The following is an 18,524-nucleotide window of genomic DNA, read 5'->3' as shown; positions in this document are numbered from 1 at the left end:
ACCGGTCTATGGACCGATTAGAAAATTCATAGTACCAGGCGGCCACATAACTGGTCTAAGAAAATACAAAACAGCAGATTTAACTTCGTTTTCGAAGACGTTAGCTGTGAATCATACCTAGAAACACTTAAAGGAATAGTAAACAGACGGCGAGAAGAGTATAATTATAATTTTGAGACAAAGTGCAAACCTAAGAAATTATATCGTTCCAGACATGACGTTTGGAGACTTTTGCGTGTGTCTCGCTCTCCGAAATATGATGTACTGCGACACTACTATAATCAGGTACTGGTACAGGTACAGGTCCGGACCTGGACCTGACCCTCTAGACCTGCAACCTGGACCGGACCTGAATTGTTTGTACCGGTACCCACCCCTAGTAGTCAGACACGAAGATTGGCCCCCATGTCCTGTTTTTCCTCAGGTGAAATGTAATGATATTCATCGGTTTTTACGCTGACACTGACGTGCGAGACATCTCCCGACACATATTGCATGAATCATTTCATGAGAAAGACGGGAGTAAATTCTGTACTGTCTGTCAAGTACACAGCAAATAGCCTCCAAGCAGGCCCACTAGATTGCAAAGACCGTATCTAACTGGAAGAAGGAGCTTGTAAAACATACTTCGTCTGCCAGTTTGATACGGTCTTCGCAACCTATAGATCTGCTTGGAGATTACACAGGAAAGCGAATTCTTTCTTTATTCGAATATCAAACCTTGTAGACAAAGCAAGCCCGGATGGTGATGATATTCTACAGAGGTGTGACCATGTAGCATTAAAACTCTGATAAATCTCTGCGTGTAACATCTCTACGCGACCGTTTTTGTCCTACTGTCGATGCCATTACATTGTCGTAGACGTGATAGTATTAGTTCGTTTGGTCATTGTCTTTTTTGTAAACATGTTAGCTCAAGTTGTCGCTGTCATAACCGTAGTTGTTTGTAAGGTGATTGTTAGTCTCGTAGTCGTAGAATATAGCATCGTTTCCCAAGTTATCATTCTTGTACAGATGAATATTGTCGTTGTTGCTATTATGAATGCGTCGTGCCGATTCATATCATCATAACGGCTGAATTTGTCGTAGATGTAAATCCCTTAGTTTGTATGGTCTGTCATTTTTGAAATTATGAGTATCGTGCCTCTAGTGGTCTTTGTTATTTCCGTTGACTGAGTATCGTGGCTCGTTTCGTCGTTGTCTTTCTCGTAGGTCGTGATTTTTAGTTCACATGTCTATTGTCATTCCCATAGACGTGGTTTTCGTTGTCCATGTTGTCGTTGTCGTTCTCATAGACGTGGTTTTCGTTGTCCATGTTGTCGTTGTCGTTCTCATAGACGTGGTTTTCGTTGTCCATGTTGTCGATGTCGTTGTGAGTATCGTGGACTGTTTCGTCGTTCTCACAGACGTGAATATTATGACTTGAATTGTCGTTTCTGCCGGTAGGCAGCGGATTCTGGATGTGCGGCATCGGTATGTTGACTTGCGGAGGAGGCAAAGCGTCCTTCTCGACTCGACACTTGTGCCTAAAGACCACATTTACCAGTAAAAACACCATCACCACGATTGCCACAGAGCACAGGACTTTGAGGAGGGTCAGAGAACTGACGCTCAGCCCGGTAGTGTTTGAGTCGTGCCCATCATCTTTGAAAAGGGTAACAGTTTTATTTGCGTGGGTTGTGTTGGTAGTGGACGTGCCTAGGGTGGACGTGACCGGTACCGTACTTGTAGTTCCTAGTACGAGGTGTTCCTGGCTTCTCGTGTTGGCTTCCGAAGATGTCCTCGGCAAATGGAGACTCGCTGTGATGTGGTGGCGATCGTTGGATTGAGGTCGACTTCGGATATCGTCACGCCATGCAGGTTTTCTGGAGAGTTACAGACGAAACCTGAGGTAAGGGCTCGACTGAGACTCAGGTACAACGGGTGAATCTGGGCTGGTTTACATGCCTCGCTAAATCGTCCCTCTCCATCGGTCTGACATTTCTCCAGCCCTCGGAGTAGTTTCTGCAGCCAGACCATCCGGCAATCACAGAGCAGGGGGTTCCCTTCAACGTAGGGTTTGTAGCTTGTGGTTAAATAGATCAGGTCGCGTGGCAGAATACCGAGATCTTCCTCCGAAAAGGTTTCCAACTTGTTGTAGATCACTGAGAAAAGAATCAACTGCCTTCTAGGAGACGCGTCCACGTACGTCAGGCGGTTGAACGACAGATCAATCTGCAGTAAGTCCGGCATATTCCCCAGCGATTCCCACGACACGTTACTGATGGCGTTATGAGACAGGTTTAACAGCTGCAGGCTAGCCATGGGCGGGAAGTGCTCGATAGTTTCTATCAGGTTATTTTGCAAATTGAATCGGATGACGAAACGAGAATAGGTCGTTTGAACGAAGGAAGTGATATTACGGCCATCGCAGTGCAAGTCGACATAGTAATTGAACCTGGGAACTACTTCGCATTCGTAGGTCCTGCAATTAGAGCACTGATCGGACTTTGCAGTGACCAACAACAGCAGAGACGCGAACAGAATTCTATTCATCGCAGCAGAGTGTACTTTTCTACTGCGATGCCGGCTAATTTTTCCAGTCCCTTAAATTGCCAATTCTTATGGTCTTCTTGTGCGTTGTTGGTTTCAAAATACTAATACTGTCTTAAGTTTTAACCACCGCCGCTAGATACTGTCATTATTTGAACAACAGTGGGTTATACTTTTATTTGATACAGTGTAAGTCGACATAGTAGTTGAACCTGGGATTCACATTCGTATGTTGTACCGGAAGCTGAACTTATCAACAGTAAAAAGGTACTTTCATGGCGCTGTTTCTTCTGTACATTTACAAACGGCAGAAGATTTTAGGTACCACACTTAGGATTGTCATTTGATGAATGTTTTTTCTTACTTTTCGACTGCTTTGGATTTTCCAACTTCTGATAATTATTAGGTCTTAAGTCCTCGTCCGCTTATTAATGTAGACGTGGCCCTTATGCGACACAATTGCCACAATTGGGCCAGCTGGCTTTCTATGTGTTGGTGTGACGTGTTATGTCTAATAGTATGTGTAGGTGTGACGTGAGCTGTCTATGTATGGGTGTGGCGTGTATTTTCTATGTGTAGATGTAACATGAGCTGTCCATGTGTAGGTGTGACGTGAGTTGTCTATGTATGGGTGTGGCGTGTATTGTCTATGTGTAGATGTAACGTGAGTTGTCTATGTGTATGTGTGACATGTACTGTGTATGTGTAGATATGTGACGTGAGCTGTCTATGTGCAGGTGTGACATGTACTGTCTATGTGTAGATATGTGACGTGAGCTGCCTATGTGTATGTGTGACGCGCCTTTTCTCGATGATAGACCCGACAAACACCTTGCCACGTAGATGACGTCTTCAAGACGAGGATACGTATAATCTTGTTATCAGCCTGTTTTAGATGGTCAATCATTAATCTTAAAAAGAAGGAGGAACGGAAAAATAAGATATCTGCGTACAAAAAATATGTTTTATAGCAGCCGTATGATTCTTCAACATAATTCATAAGCAGATTACTTTAACTCAAATGTCAAATAATCACAATTTATACCTTACATTTTCATATTGCTACCCTTTTTTTTGCAGGCACACACACAGTAAAATTTTTAATTCTTGTAGCAGTATAACGTACAGGCGAAGAAAGTATATACAGAGAAATAATACAGACGCAGTGGTAAAATTTATCGTTGGTGAAACAGGCTAATGCTGGGTAGCAGAAACAGCTATACCGTGTCATAAAGACGCCATGGTGTTTTTTCCAGTTTTATGACTCCATCGTAATAAAAAAATCCGCACGCTCATTATAAATACGCCTGTCATATATGTATAGTGCGTCAGTCTTCAGCGTCTGGCACTTATACTGTACACGTATACAAGCCCCTCATAGAAAACAACTTGACTGATACTGTACAAAATTTGCTTTACCTACACAAGATCTTAATAGTTCCTTATATGAGACATAACCCTTACCTGTTACATTCAAACTGTCCTGTGACCACAGATGAGTTCGGCACAACGGTGACAGCACGGGGCCATGCAGGGGACGACTTGAACAGAGCAGTGGTGGAGTTGGAGTGAATTGTCTCAGAGCCTCTGATGCGTGTGGAGTAGGCTCTATCAGCCTCCGCGGGTCGCTGAGAAAATAGTAGAAATTGGCCGAGTAAATTGTATGAAGGGAGTCGGCTACGGAGAGAGGCTCAAATATTGCAACCTAACTGCGCCTGCGAATGTTACCCTCCATGGCCAAAGTCCCCCGGCAAATGTTCTCCCCACCGGCGCGGTTAGTCTGGTAGAGACTATTTGTGCAGATTGGCATCCCGCTTTTCCCATCAGCTAGCGGGCCTTTTGTTTAGTCATGGTGACGTGAGCACTTCATCGGCGATTTGTCTGGGCGTGGGTGGAGGAGTTACGTCACTAGGCCGCGTACATAATCTAAGTTATGCTAGACAAGACAACAGTTTTTTTTTCAAGTGACACTTTTTATAGAACAGCTGAGTAAAAGAAACTAAGAATGAGAGCGATTGTGAGAGAAAGATGAAAGAAAGAGAGATTGTAAGAGAGGATGAGAAGGTAAAGGTTTTAAACCCGATGCTGAATTACCATTTGAGGTAATTTGGCTGTACGTAGGCTATAATATTTTGTGTTTGTACATGTGATACTTCGATTATCTACAGTTTGCATACAAATGATCTGCTGCTTGGTCTGCAGTTTTTTCTTGGTTTTCTTAAAATGTAAAGCAAAAAATATAAACGTCGTGAATAAAAAAACTCTTTGTACAAAACCAAGTGTTTTATTCAACCGACGTTTCGGTGACCGTCTGTCACCTTCCTCAGGGCAGTTCTGACTGGTTCAGTTTGCACAGCAGCACAGGTGTTGGTGCCTACAGATGCTTTCCCAAAAGTAAAGTATCTACATGATATACAGAGATGGTAAATTAAGTTGTACAATGCGGTTGCAAACGTAAAGGAGTGTATTACATTTCATAAATGCTCCAGCTTACTTATATGGTTATATATTCCTAATCTACAAATATGCCAGCACTCGAAATAGTCTATGAGAAAAGAAAAACCTGCAAAATTCAACTTTACACAATAATTTTTTCTTCTAAAGCCATTGGTCTTCTCCATGGCGCTACGATGAGTAAAACGAGCATGCGCACAGCAAAGTAAACACGGCCCAAAGCGTGAGACTACAGGCTGTCATTCTCCCACTAGCTGCCCGGGTGTACGTTCGGTATCATTTGCTGAGGCCTTACCTTTATGCGATAGACGTATATACGACAATGTCGTTTTGGAGCTTTCCAGCGTTCGGCAGCCTACAGGTGATGTTACTAGCCGTTCTGTGTGTCCTCGCTACACTTGTACTGTGTGGACGGCCGAGAAACTTGCCACCAGGACCGAGAGGACTGCCGATTCTCGGCAATGTCTTGAGCTTTTTTAAGGTTGGTGTTGATTAACTGCAAGGCTAATGTTTACATATTAGCTGATAACGGGGGGGGGGGGTCCATAGTCCGCTAATCGTTCCTCTTGGTTCTAAGGTTAGTGTTGAGTAACTGCGAGGCTTGTTTTTGTTTGTTTGAACCTTTGTTTATCCTTTACTTCAAGAGTCTCTTAAAGGAGGTCAGATTCGGAGCCGTACGTGTGTCTGGCGGTAGGCTGTTCCAGACATTTGGTCCGCGGTAGGCTACCGATCTCCTGAAGATCTCTCGCTTGGGTTTGGGGACAACCAGCTGACTGCTTGTTACGTATTGCCCTGATTTACGTACCGTTTAAGAAGGAGGCGGAAACAGCAAATGACTAAAACATTATCTGATAATAAACAGTTACAAATTCTTCCCAGGTGGAATTGGAAATCTGGGCAGTTTAGGGCTAATAACGGTAGGGAGGTTTACATTATACTTGTTGTATTTTTCGGATACTCATCGCCACTCACAGCTGCGCATGCAGTCTGGCGGCAGGGAATAGTGCCCCTGCCCATTCAGAAGTCAAAACAGAAAACAGTGACCACCCCCTCCAAAACAACAGTGCCCCTTAGCCCACCGTTCCTTAGTCCTCGACCAATATTGAGGTTTGCACGTAAGAAGAATAAGAAGAATTAAATAAAGATCGAATCTTTTTACAGTTTGAATGTTTTGTTTTGTTAAAATGGTGTCTCCGATAGGTTCTGTACCCAACCAGCCCCAAATCCTACAGTCTTTACATGGTCGATGTACAATGTATGTACTCAGGCCACCAATAATAATACTGCTCGATAGATACTATGTTCGGTAGGTACAACTATCTAAACACGGGATTCTATGTCTCTGACAAAATATTTAGAGCATGTTAACACTCTATGCGGGGTAAGATGCCTGACCAAATCCTTACAGTTGTAACATTGCCTATGCCCGTAGCCAGGGGGGGTTCGGACGACCCCCCCCGGCTTGAAGGTCCACTTTTACAGGCTTGAAGGTCCACTTTTCAATGTTCAAGATTTTTTTTTCAAGACGGACTTATTTGTATTTGCATCCACAGCAAGGCCACAGAGGTTTGATATAATAGAATCCTATAAAAAAACTGCTCACTTTGACTTTGTCTCTGATTTTTCCTCTCAAATTCCCTCAAAAACACAGGAAATGCCCTTTCAGAAGGTTCAATTCTTAGAATTTGAAACGCTCCAGCGTCCACTTTTTAACGTCCAAGGCGTTTTTTTTTCAAGGCGGACTTATTTGTATCACCAGCGGGGCTGGAATCCTAGAAAAACTGCTAACTTTGTCTCTGATTTTTTTCTTTGAAATCCTCTCAAAAACATGGGAAATGCCATATCAGAAGGTTCAATTTTTAAAATTTTCCGGGGGGGCATACCCCCGGACCCCCCTACAAAGCTCGCACCTGCGGCGCTCGTCGCGCGCCTACGGCGCTCGATGGTACCTCAAACATTAAAAAGAACCCCCCCCCCATTCAAAATCCTGGCTACGGGCATGCTATGTACAGTATATATAAGACCAGTTAGAGCTAGGTATAAACATACACACATACATAGTCATACTCTAGCGAGTTTAAGCGTATACAAAGTTCTGTTTCGTGAGTATTCTCGGTTATTCATCATATAGGTATATGTAATTTACCGATAGAGAGATAGGGCTTTATCTCAAGAAAGCAAAGGTAACAAGAGTCCGAAGACCCAAAATCTCCATGAAATTTGTTTTTATATGAGATGTGTTTATTTTCCCTAGTTATTTGTTGTTGCCGCTGGTTGTTTTATTTTGTGTGCCAGAGGGTATCCACGTAATAGAACCTAGAAAGGCAACATTTTCGGGAAAATGCAGGATATTCCCCTCCCGTTACCTACACCTCAAATATGACGCCCTTAGCATTTACTGTAGTGTAAGGGAATCCTGAAGTTTCTGCATAAATTATGCAAACAAGGTCTGTATTAGCATGGTCAGGTGTGTTCAGCTTTCCTAAAGGTACCTACATCTGAAAGATATCATCAGTAGCTTTTAAAGTAAGGGTTATGCATATATTATGCAAAAACTCCTCATTAGCATGATTTATGGCCAGGTTTTCTGACCTTTCATAAAGGTACCTACATGTCAAATATGAAATCCGTAGCCTTTACAGTAAGGGAAATACAAGGTTATACCTAAATTATACAAATGAGGTCCGCATCAGCATATTTTATGGACAGGTGTATTCACCTTCCCTAAAAGTACCTACATCTAAAATATGACATCCGTAGCTTTAACGGTAAGGAAAATACACATTTATGAATACATTATGCAAATGATATTCATTAGCATAATTTATGGCCATGTGTGTTCACCTTTCCTAAAATTACCTACATCTGAAATATGACATCTGTAGCCTTTACGGCAAGGGATATGCCTAAATTATGCAAATGATGCCCTCATTAGCATAATTTATGGCCAGGCTTTTTTACCTTTCCTAATGGTACCAACATCGCAAATATGACATCCATAGCCTTTACGGTAGGAGATATACACATTTACGCATAAAATATGCAAATGAGGTCCTCATTAGCATAATTCATGGACAAGTGTGTTAACCTTTCCTGAAGGAACCTACATCTCAAATATGATATCTGCAGCTATTATGGTAAGGGAAATACAAGTTTCAGCATACATTATGCAAATGAGGTCCTCATTAGCATAATTTATATCCAGGTGTATTCACCTTTCCTAGTGGTACCTACATCTCACATATGACAGCCACAGCTTTTACGGTTAGGGAAATACACGATTATGCATAAATTATGCGAATTAGGTCCTCATTAGCATAAATTATTGTCAGGTGTATTGACCTGTTCTAAAGGTACCTACATTTTAAATATAACATCCGTACTATGAAACAAAAGGTACATATAACTTTCTGCAACACCATTAGTAGAGTTACCACCCTTACATCTACTTGGTTTTGGGCAGCGGAACCACCAGCTGTTGGGAATTGGGGAATACTCGCCCTAGATAAGAGACCAATGGATTCAACAGGTGTGACCTCAAAGCCCATACCCACAATGGAGAAGTAGATATTCCTCATTACTTATGCAAATTCAGTCCAAATTTGCATATTTACCACTTCAGTTTGTACATCTCTGCCCAACCCACTTGCGTATCAAATAACATGAAAATCTGTCGCTCCTTTCTTCAGTTATTCTCCTTTGAAAATATTTACAAACACGCCATTGCAGTTCCAGTGACACATACCAGGGGCCCCAAAATCGACCTTGACCTTTCTCCTCCCAGCACCTACCCACATACCAAATATCATTTCAATCCATCCACACGTTCTTCAGTAATGCTGATTTTAAGCGTCCGGTGACACATACATACAAACACGGTGACACAAACATACACACACGCGCACACACACACAAACACAGTAACTTCGCATGATTTGCACTTCAGTGTGTACATCTCCGTCCAACCTACCAGCGTGCCAAATAACATGAAAATCTGTTGTTCCTCTCTTCAGTTAAACCCCTTTAGAACATTTTTACAAATAGGCCATTGCAGTTCCAGGGACACAAAGCAGGGGTCCCAAAATCGACCTTGACCATTCTCCCCCCAGCGCAAACCCACATACCAAATATCATTACAATCCATCTACACGTTCTACAGTTATGCTGACTTTAAGCATCCGACGACACACATGCAAACGATTTACCTCCTAACTTATGCAAATTCGGTCTCATTTGCATAGTTTGCACTTAAGTGTGTACAACTTGGTCTAACCTACCTGTGTACCAAAGAACATGACGATCTGTCAATCCACTCTTCAGTTCTTCTACATTTAAGATTTTAACAAATACGCCATTACAGTTCCAGTCACACATGTCAGGAAGCCCAAAATCAACCTTGACCTTCCTCCACCTAACACCCACCCAGATACCAAAAATCATTTCAATCCATGTACAGGTTCTACAGTTATGTCGACTTTAAGCGTCCGGTGACACATACATACACACAGACACCAAACGCAAGCAAAACAGTATCTCATGAAAAAGCCTTTTTTCATGGAGATAATTACCGAGAACAGAAAGAGCTGATGTGCAAAAGAAAATCACCTATCTTACAAAACACGAGTAATTTCAACCCCGATGTGTCTCAAGTTTAGGATAAATTTCTAATCGCCAATAAAGTGGTAGGAAAGCGGTAGCCCGCTCATATGGGAGCTTCATCAGACGTTGGCCTCAGTACAGTATCAGCCCTATACACTCGAAATAGCTAGGGATGACCTGATGTGTTTGGCTAAAAAACATCATTTGAATGATAAATGCATTTTGAGTGTTTTATCCATAATTGTGTCCTAAAACAGGTAATGTTAATTTGAAAGAAGCATGATAACGTTAAGATGCAAAAGGCGTTCTTTTCCAAAGGCAAAGACTGACAAAATCGGCGGTAAACATCACCCCCCCCCATCCTTAAACCACAACTGAGGCATAAGACGACCATCGCAACCCCCATCCATCCATCCATCCATCCATCCATCCACAGCAACACCCTGTGTCACGTGTGGTCTTTGATTTGACTTCTAGGTCATGTGAGAACCCATTCAGACCTAATAAAAAATGGCGTTTATAGTCGGGTGTACGAGTGTTCATTACCTTCGCCAAGAAGGTTATGCAGAGGGTAGCGTTTGTATGTATGGATTTATGTTTGTAGAAGACCAGAATAACTAAAGAACGCCTGGATGGATTATCTTGATATTTAGTATGTTGGTAGGTCTTGGTGAGACCTGAAAACGACAAGATTTTGGGCCCCCTAGCGGCTCATTATGGTACTGCAGCGGAACTTCCTGTTTTGATATCGCATGTTCTGGACATGCTATGGTACTAATTTTTGAGTGGTAGATAGCTCTTTGGACAGAGAGTAAGTGGTATAGATTTTTCTTTATGTGGAATCAACATGTTTTGTATTCTCAACAGGGTGTTCCTCTTACGGACGTCTTCGCTGACTGGTCTAAGAAGTACGGTGACGTGTTCACCTACTGTCTTGGGCCCAAGCGTAGGATAGCTCTAAACGGTTACGGCGCCATCCACGAGGCACTGGTGAAGAACGCCGAGAATTTCTCCAGCCGTCCTCCGGGATCAGATATCCTAAGTCCAGATGAAAAGGCGTTAGGTAAGAAAAGCAATTCATTAAACGGTTAGCATAATGATGTTGCTCTGTCATCATTTTTTAATATTCTCGGCATTATGTAACTGGCGTTTTTAATATAATGTTTTCAAACTTGATTTACCATTCCCAATAGACACCTTTCATTCTATAAAAAATGTAATGACATATCCTATAAAATTAGCACCCTGTCATATAATTACCTTTACCTAGTTCCGTCTTCATGCCCGAGGGCGGAGACTATCAAGTACCAGCCTCCTCCATTCCCTCCTGTCTCTGTGAGACACCCTCGTTAAACCAGGACCCCAATCGCTCCACGTTACATCGCTCGCGAAAGGGTCCCTAGTAAAATCCGCCACATATGGTTATGACGACGTCGCCACCAAAACAGCTTCAGCCAATCAGAGGGGTTTGCTTCCTCTCATCGGAAGCCAACGCGCAAAGAACACTGGGAAGCTATCAACCAATCAAGTTACGTATTACGGCTAGCTCATTAATTATTCTTGAGCTACAACTGCCGTTTGTGCCAAATAAGGTCAGCTCGTTAATTATTCATGAACAAGTCTCGTCGACCTGCCATAACCATATGTGGCGGCGTTTTTTACCAGGGCCCCTTTTGCGAGCGATGTAACGTGGAACTATTGGGCTCCTGGTTTAACGAGGGTGCTGTGAGAACACTCTGCCAGTAATATGCCCATCCAGTATCGGATATCGCCAGCCCACCTCTTTCGTCTCCCACTGTTCCTCCTACCGCTGGTGGCTCCTTGTGACATGTGAGTGGTTATTACAAATATTGCTCTATTCTATCACCCTCTTATCTGCAGGAATAGTCCAAGAACCCTACGGCCCGAAATGGAAGAAACAGCGCAAGTTCACCCTGATGAGTCTCCGCGACTTCGGAGTTGGGAAGAGAAGCATGGAGGGGAAGATTCTCGAAGAGGCGCGAGCCCTTGGAGACGAGATCTGTACAACAGACGGTCGCGCCTTTTCCATCACCCAGATGATGCAGAATGCAGTTGCAAACGTCATCTGTTCAATTGTGTTCGGTTGTCGTTATGAATATGATGACGCGTCTTTCAAAGCTCTTCTCAAATCGATGAATGGACTTTTATCTGGAAATATTTTAGGGTATCTTGCAATACTGTTCCGTCCATTGAGGGTCCTCCCTGGTTTTAGCAAAAGCTATCAAGACGTAAAACAGAATCAAGATAAGGTCGTGGACCACATCAAGGACAAAATCAGAGAGCATGAGGAAACGTTTGATCCGAATGACATCCGAGACTTCATTGATGCTTTTCTATTGGAGTCAAAAAAGGTACAGAGGGACGAAAACTCCACCTTCAATGAGCAAGAGCATGAAGCAGTAAGAAAGTATTCTTTCTCACAAAGTTTAGTTACTCCAATCAATGTAACCTTAGAATATTCTCATCTTATATAGATATCGTAGTATATCTAATGAATCCCCAATGTGATCTGCACTATGCCATAAAAAGGCTTCAAGTTGGAACAAATTCAAAATAATGTTCGTTGATGTATTTTCTCCCGAATGCTGCAGAAATAATTTTCTTAACTAACACTACACACATGAAATGTAATCTTTACGCACACGTTAGCATTCGTAAAGCATTATTTTCATAGAAAAGTATATTTACTCATGCTATAAGTCAAGATTGAATTCCGCGCAGTTTAACGCGATGCGGTTGACAGCTACTCCTCCGATTATTGCATGGCAGTTGTTATCAATAGTTTCATTCAATCTTGTTGCGTCTTATCGTGCCTGGCCGGCTGGGGGCCTGCCCGCCATATCCCGGGACCGTAACCCCCAGCCCTGCTTTGCCACTGATATATGGGGCTATATGGGGGTACACTTGATGATGATTCACTGAGACGCAAAAAAAAAAATCCAGGGAAGTTTGTGCTTGAGTGTGCGTCGGTGTGTGTGTGTGTGGGGGGGGGGGGGGTCGAGGGGGGGTTAGTAGGTTAAACGATACAATACACTTTTCCATCATATTTTCCACTGACACATATATATATACGCTCCTCTTTCCCAAGATCGTCTATCAGCTGTTCCTCGCCGGTACTGACACGACATCCACCACCCTCCGCTGGGCCCTGCTCTACATGATCCTCCATCCGGACATCCAGGGGAAAGTACAGCAGGAGATAGACAGCGTGCTGGGACCCAACCTGGAGCCGTCCATGAAACATCGTAGTCAGGTGAAAGAGAAATTCCGACGGTATAGTTGAGACTTGCTATCTGGAAAACAGACAGCGATGCCTCTTGTGCTATTCAGAATAGACAGGAATATGCTAGAATACGATTGTTACAGAAATTACTGTGACGAATGTTGCTTCCAATTAGGAACCCGAGTACGAAGAGATACACACGATTACATTATTTTATTTGATTAAGAGCAATCGCATTTTTGTATTAGGTCGTATTTGTGGTACAATTAAAAGCTGCTGACACTGCGCAAACGAGGGATCTACCAATGATTATCATCATCATCATCATCATCATCATCATCATCATCACTTCACTAATGATGATAAATAACAGGTACGTCTGGTATAACCGGACGCACCTGTTGTAAAATGGTTGTTTCATGCGTCACATGGAGCGATCATTATTTCTTTTGCTACATGTGTTTAACTTGTAGCAGATAATTAAGTCTGGGAATTATTGCCTCATCATAGCGATGGTATACCAGGTATAAGCCTGATGCAATGATTGTCCAAACATCAAGAACCAAAAGCAACCGTTTCTAGACTAACCTGGTATTTATCGCCTTTGAGACATCCCATTTTTTGTGCAGTATGATGCACAATCACCCCGACCAATCAAACCATGTGAATCGCATTGAAACTCCGATTCGTATCAGCCATGACCCGACAAATTGCTTTCTAACTTGCGTTAACGACTACATCTGACCAAACAAACTCGCCAGTGAGATGAGATTTTTTGAAAAAAAAAATAGTTTCTACTACTTTTCTCTAAACGTTAAATCGCGGGCGGATTCAATCACTTCCAAAGTGCCAAAATTGTCAATCTGAAAACATCTTTTGGAAGCTGACACCTTCCACCATCTCACTGGCGAGTTTGTTTGGTCAGATGTAGTCGTTAACGCAAGTTAGAAAGCGATTTGTCGGGTCATGGCTGATACGAATCTGAGTTTCAATGCGATTCACGTGGTTTTATTGGTCGGGGTGATTGTCACACCACGTACCGCAACTGCATGCAATGGACATATAGATGCCGTACACGGAGGCCACCCTGGCGGAAGTGCTGAGAATGGCCCCTGTTGCACCACTCTCCGTTCCTCACGCCACGAGCAACGACACGGTATTCAGGGGATACAACGTCCCAAAGGTAGGCCAATGCCAGTAAATACATCATAACCATCCCTAAGGCCCCCATTCCACTAGACGGCGATCGCACTGCGCTCTCTCTGCGACCTACATTGAATTTGTGTAACTCTTGACTTCATAATGGGAATATCGTGCAAGATGAACACGTATGACTGAAAAAGCGACAAAACACACAAACCGTAAAAAGATTTATTTTTTAACTAAGAAATTCATTGAGGGCTCTGTCAAATTCTACGTCGCAGCGCGATCACAGCGAGGTCGCCGCCCTAGTGGAATGGGGGTGTAAACAGATACGGGGTGGGGGTGGGGTGGACTTACGATCCACTGTCCACGTCCTCTATCTGCATACCATGACTTCTTCAGGGCTGCGGTAGAATCTGTGCTATTGTATGGTTCATCAGCGTGGACTCGGACAAAGAAACTTGAGAACAAGCTTGACGGAACTTACACCCGCATGCTTCGAGCTGTGCTCAATAAATCCTGGAAACCGTGACAATTGAAGATACGGAAGGTAATGTTCCATACAGTTCCGCCTTGGTGGGGACCAAGGCGGAATTGTATGGAACATTACCTTCCGTATCTTCAATCATACGAGAGAGAAGGGTACGGTTTGCAGGACACAGCTACAGAAACAAAGAAGAACTTGTAAGCGAAATGCTGCTCTGGGCACCAACTCATGGGCACTCCTGTATGATCGAGTCAGTGGATACGGTTTGTTATTTGTATTAATGCAGCAGCAATTTAGATTCTGTGGAGAAAATAATTTTCTAGTTCACCCCTAAAAAGACTTGCCATTTATCTTTATTTAGTTTGCTTTTGAAAATGATATTCAGTTGCAGTCTTGTTTGGTCATGGACAGGATAACTAAAAACAAACAGAAAGGAATCCTTAGATAATTCTATTTAGGTTGGTGATTATACGCTATACCTTACCCTTATATGATGTTTTACGTAATAAGTTATTCACATTTCTCAAAACAAATAAAATTTTAAGAGTATCGATACTACCGACCGTTTTGATTTTATATTTAAATGCAACAATCCCCATAATACGAAAATAGGTAAATATCTTAACGACCGCTTTCGCATTAGGAAAAATACCGAAGCGTATGATTAAACCAACTCGATCAAAATGTTACTCTATATCAAAATGTATTATAGCCCTTATTGTATTGTATGAGTGATTAAGGTGCTATATCAAAATGTATGCTAGCCCTTATTGTATTGTATTAGTAATTAGGTTGTTAAGTTTTATTCTATACTTCTACTTTGTATTATGTTTACGAATTCTTTGTACCATGTACAATTGTCGTGCAATAAAGTTCTTCCTCTTCTTCTTTTATAAAGATATATTGTATGTTCATAAGTTTACTAGATTGATATAACAATAGTGATTCATCATGTCGGTTACACACAATTTTGTTACCTAGGATACCGCGGTGGTAGTGAACATCTGGTCGGCGAACCATGACCCCAACCTGTGGCCGGAGCCGGACAACTTTGACCCAACTCGCTTCATCAATGACGCCGGCAAATATGTGAAGAGTGATAAAGTTATAACGTTCTCCATGGGTAACCAAACCTTTTTTCTTTGGATAGATAAATTTATTGTCAATATGTGTGTATAGTAATGATATTCATGAAGTTGAGAAAATATTTTGTACTTTGCAGAACTCAGATGAAATTAAAGATATTGTCAAGCAAGTCAAACTAGTCAAACGATTGAACCAATGCATTTCTTAGCGTCGCCTTTGGACAGAGAAGGCACTGCTGTTTTGGACAGTGCCACGTACAGAGAACAATATAAAGATTTCAACATGCCCGAATATATATAAATGAATGACCGGGAAAAGTCGTGTTAAGTGCCTTTCTCATATCAAGGACACAACATCGATGGCGTCAGGGGAATCGAACCCGCGACCGCTGGGTTCTGATTCGAACACCCTACCATTACACCACACCACCACACCCCACCCAACAAATCAATTTTGAGCGATTAGAATATTTTAAGAACGCTGGGGAGAATAAAATCACAAATATGTATTTCCCAGGTCGTCGTGTCTGTCTCGGTGAGCAGCTGGCCAGGATGGAGATCTTCCTCATCTTCACATCTCTCCTGCAGCGCTTCACATTCAAACTGCCAGAGGGCGCTCCTAAGCCTTCAGAGAAAGGAATACATGGGGGAATATATCAGCCTGTGCCATTTAAGATGATGGCTGAACAAAGAGAGTGATAAAGAACATTTTTTCACGTGATATGTTTGTTAAGCCTACAACGGCCGGACGCATTAGTTACTGTCATATTCACTTTCTTGTAATCAGATTTGCAAATCTATACGTTCCCATAATAAACTGGATCATATATTAACATTTTCAGAATGGGAAAATCGTATAAATTGTCTCCAATGCCTAGCAAAACTACTAGTGTAAAATGAAACAAAACCAGTTTACTTTTATGCCTGTTTCATTATATCAAATACATGCTATTTGATGCTATCTGAATTTTCAAAAGATGACAATTTTGACGTCGTGCTATAGTTCCGCGTGATAAATCATCTTGTTATATTTTACTCCTTATATACTAAGTTATCATTAACGTCATAATTAAGTAATAGCTACTTTATTTCGCACAAATATGTAAGTCCAGAAATAAGTTACTATATAACGTTAACGCAAAAAAATGATCTAATAATCTAATGATAACAATTTTCTTACTTCTTGGTTACATACATGGGAAATGATCTGTGCTTCTGCATTTATATAAGATATATGTGTATAAGATATCTCGTTAACAGTATGGCTGTATCCATACAATCAGATAGCTAGTTATGAGTACAGTAGTGGTCTGGAAATTACAAAGCTTATGATTATAAATCACGGTAATTGAACTTATTCTAGCAATGGAACGTTGATAAAAGCTAAATATGTCAAAGGCTACAATGCTTGATTCTTCTCATTCAATAAGCAACATGCAGTGATCGCAAATTGAGCACATTTACTAGTTACAATTGCTATTAAAGCACCCTCAAATAAACTGAATATTCTGATATGTTCAACATATAAATCCAACTACACATTGTTGTACAGAGGCTAACAGGGTGTTGTGTACTGGCCAATTCTGACATGTAAAACAGATCGACACACAAAAACATATAAGACAAAATATCAGTGCATTTTCGCATTTTCAACCACCCTACCAAACCCTCCGGGAATTTTTTATTCGTCATTGCAAACAAAAACATTAAAACGTTCATCTGCCAATACCCGGGGCTCATTGTTTTCATTTCTTTCTGCGACTGAATTAGACTAGTGTATTATGTGTTCATATAATTTGTCTACATTCTTCAAAGCTTCTAAGCTCTCAATCGTAGGTCCTTTTAACCTTTTTGTGAAGTAAAAAGGTGAAAGTTACTTTGAGTCTCTAGACAGGCGCCTAGGCAAACACTGTATCTGAGTCAGGACGTGTTCTTTATTTCTCCATATGATATCATGTCGGGAGGGCGGCAGCAGAACCGGGCGTCGGGCACAGGTGTGAAGTGGTTTTCATTACAGTTGTCTCCCTCTTTCCTATACGAAAAGAAAAATCGGCATGTTTAGATATCTTTACGTCATTGGTGGTGACATGTTTTTTTGTGTTCGACCTGTTGCAATTATTGTTGTTCGAATGGCAATAGCAAGATGGCCCTGTTAATATCTTAGATACGGGTTAGCAATATTATAATAGTAAATAGCTGTTTTACTTCGGCGTTCGCTTTGTAGTTATCTCCATGAAAAATGGAGATATAGTTTTGGGTGTGTCTGTGTGTTGCATAATCATTTATCTGAAATGGTTTACTGCCCAGAAAGAGACCAGTTCTAGCATGAGATATTCTTTTCCACAAAAAGTGTCATGTCTTTTTGGTTCAATCTTAGTTTGACCAAGAGCTTAAAGACTAATTGATTTCACGACAGGTCACATTTTTTGTCGATGTGTTTTTATAATAGTTATATAATATTGGATCAACACACCATGCATACCATGTATTTTTCTGGTTTTACCTGGATGAAAGTTAGACATCCAGGCACTAAGATACGCCAAAAATAGTTACTCAAGTAACTGGATAAGATTTTGAAAAAGTCAGACGTTTGGGACAGCATCTGCTCAGACTGCTGTCTTTCGTTAGTGACTAGCTATATAGTCAGTCTCTGAAGAAAGACAGCGGATGCTGTCTCCAACGTCTGACTGTTTCAAAATCTTATACAGTTGCTTGAGTAACTATTTTTGGCGTATTTTCTGGTTTTATTTGGATTTTTCTAAATTTTTCTTAGCTTTCTGTATGAAAAGGATGATACAGTTCAACAAGATATCATTATGTCCACCGTCGGTTGTGAATTTTTTCCAGGCACCGCACCTGTGCAGCAGCCTCAGACTGATTGGAGGGCACTTGCGGACGCCACTGCAAATATTCCCAACCCTATGTACGGCTCAAGAGCAGGTGAAATTATTTCCAACCTCTTATGAAGTATAATTGCATG

The 18,524-nt window shown here is 41.7% G+C and overlaps 1 protein-coding gene across 1 annotated transcript; it reads left to right on the top strand.

Annotated features, from left to right (window-relative positions):
* The first annotated feature begins 4,560 nt into the window (after nt 1–4,560).
* LOC136441383 (cytochrome P450 2U1-like) lies at nt 4,561–17,139 on the top strand. Its single transcript, XM_066441571.1, has 8 exons — nt 4,561–4,596; nt 10,453–10,648; nt 11,467–12,005; nt 12,695–12,879; nt 13,459–13,492; nt 13,896–14,012; nt 15,441–15,582; nt 16,062–17,139. Exons 1-8 carry the CDS (start codon nt 4,561–4,563, stop codon nt 16,241–16,243), a joined length of 1,431 nt encoding a protein of 476 aa, XP_066297668.1. The 3' UTR covers nt 16,244–17,139.
* The last annotated feature ends 1,385 nt before the right edge of the window (nt 17,140–18,524 follow it).

This window comes from Branchiostoma lanceolatum, chromosome 1, assembly GCF_035083965.1.
Source record: "Branchiostoma lanceolatum isolate klBraLanc5 chromosome 1, klBraLanc5.hap2, whole genome shotgun sequence".
NCBI lineage: Eukaryota > Metazoa > Chordata > Leptocardii > Amphioxiformes > Branchiostomatidae > Branchiostoma > Branchiostoma lanceolatum.
This window is presented reverse-complemented; position numbering and strand designations above follow the sequence as displayed.

What these genes read in the sequence shown, in the direction of transcription:
- LOC136441383 (XM_066441571.1), top strand. Translation starts at nt 4,561, where the DNA reads ATGAAAGAAAGAGAGATTGTAAGAGAGGATGAGAAG. An exon ending in TCCAGATGAAAAGGCGTTAG is followed by an intron (nt 10,649 to 11,466) that starts GTAAGAAAAGCA and finishes TCTTATCTGCAG; the next exon opens with GAATAGTCCAAGAACCCTAC. An exon ending in GGGGATACAACGTCCCAAAG is followed by an intron (nt 14,013 to 15,440) that starts GTAGGCCAATGC and finishes TTTGTTACCTAG; the next exon opens with GATACCGCGGTGGTAGTGAA.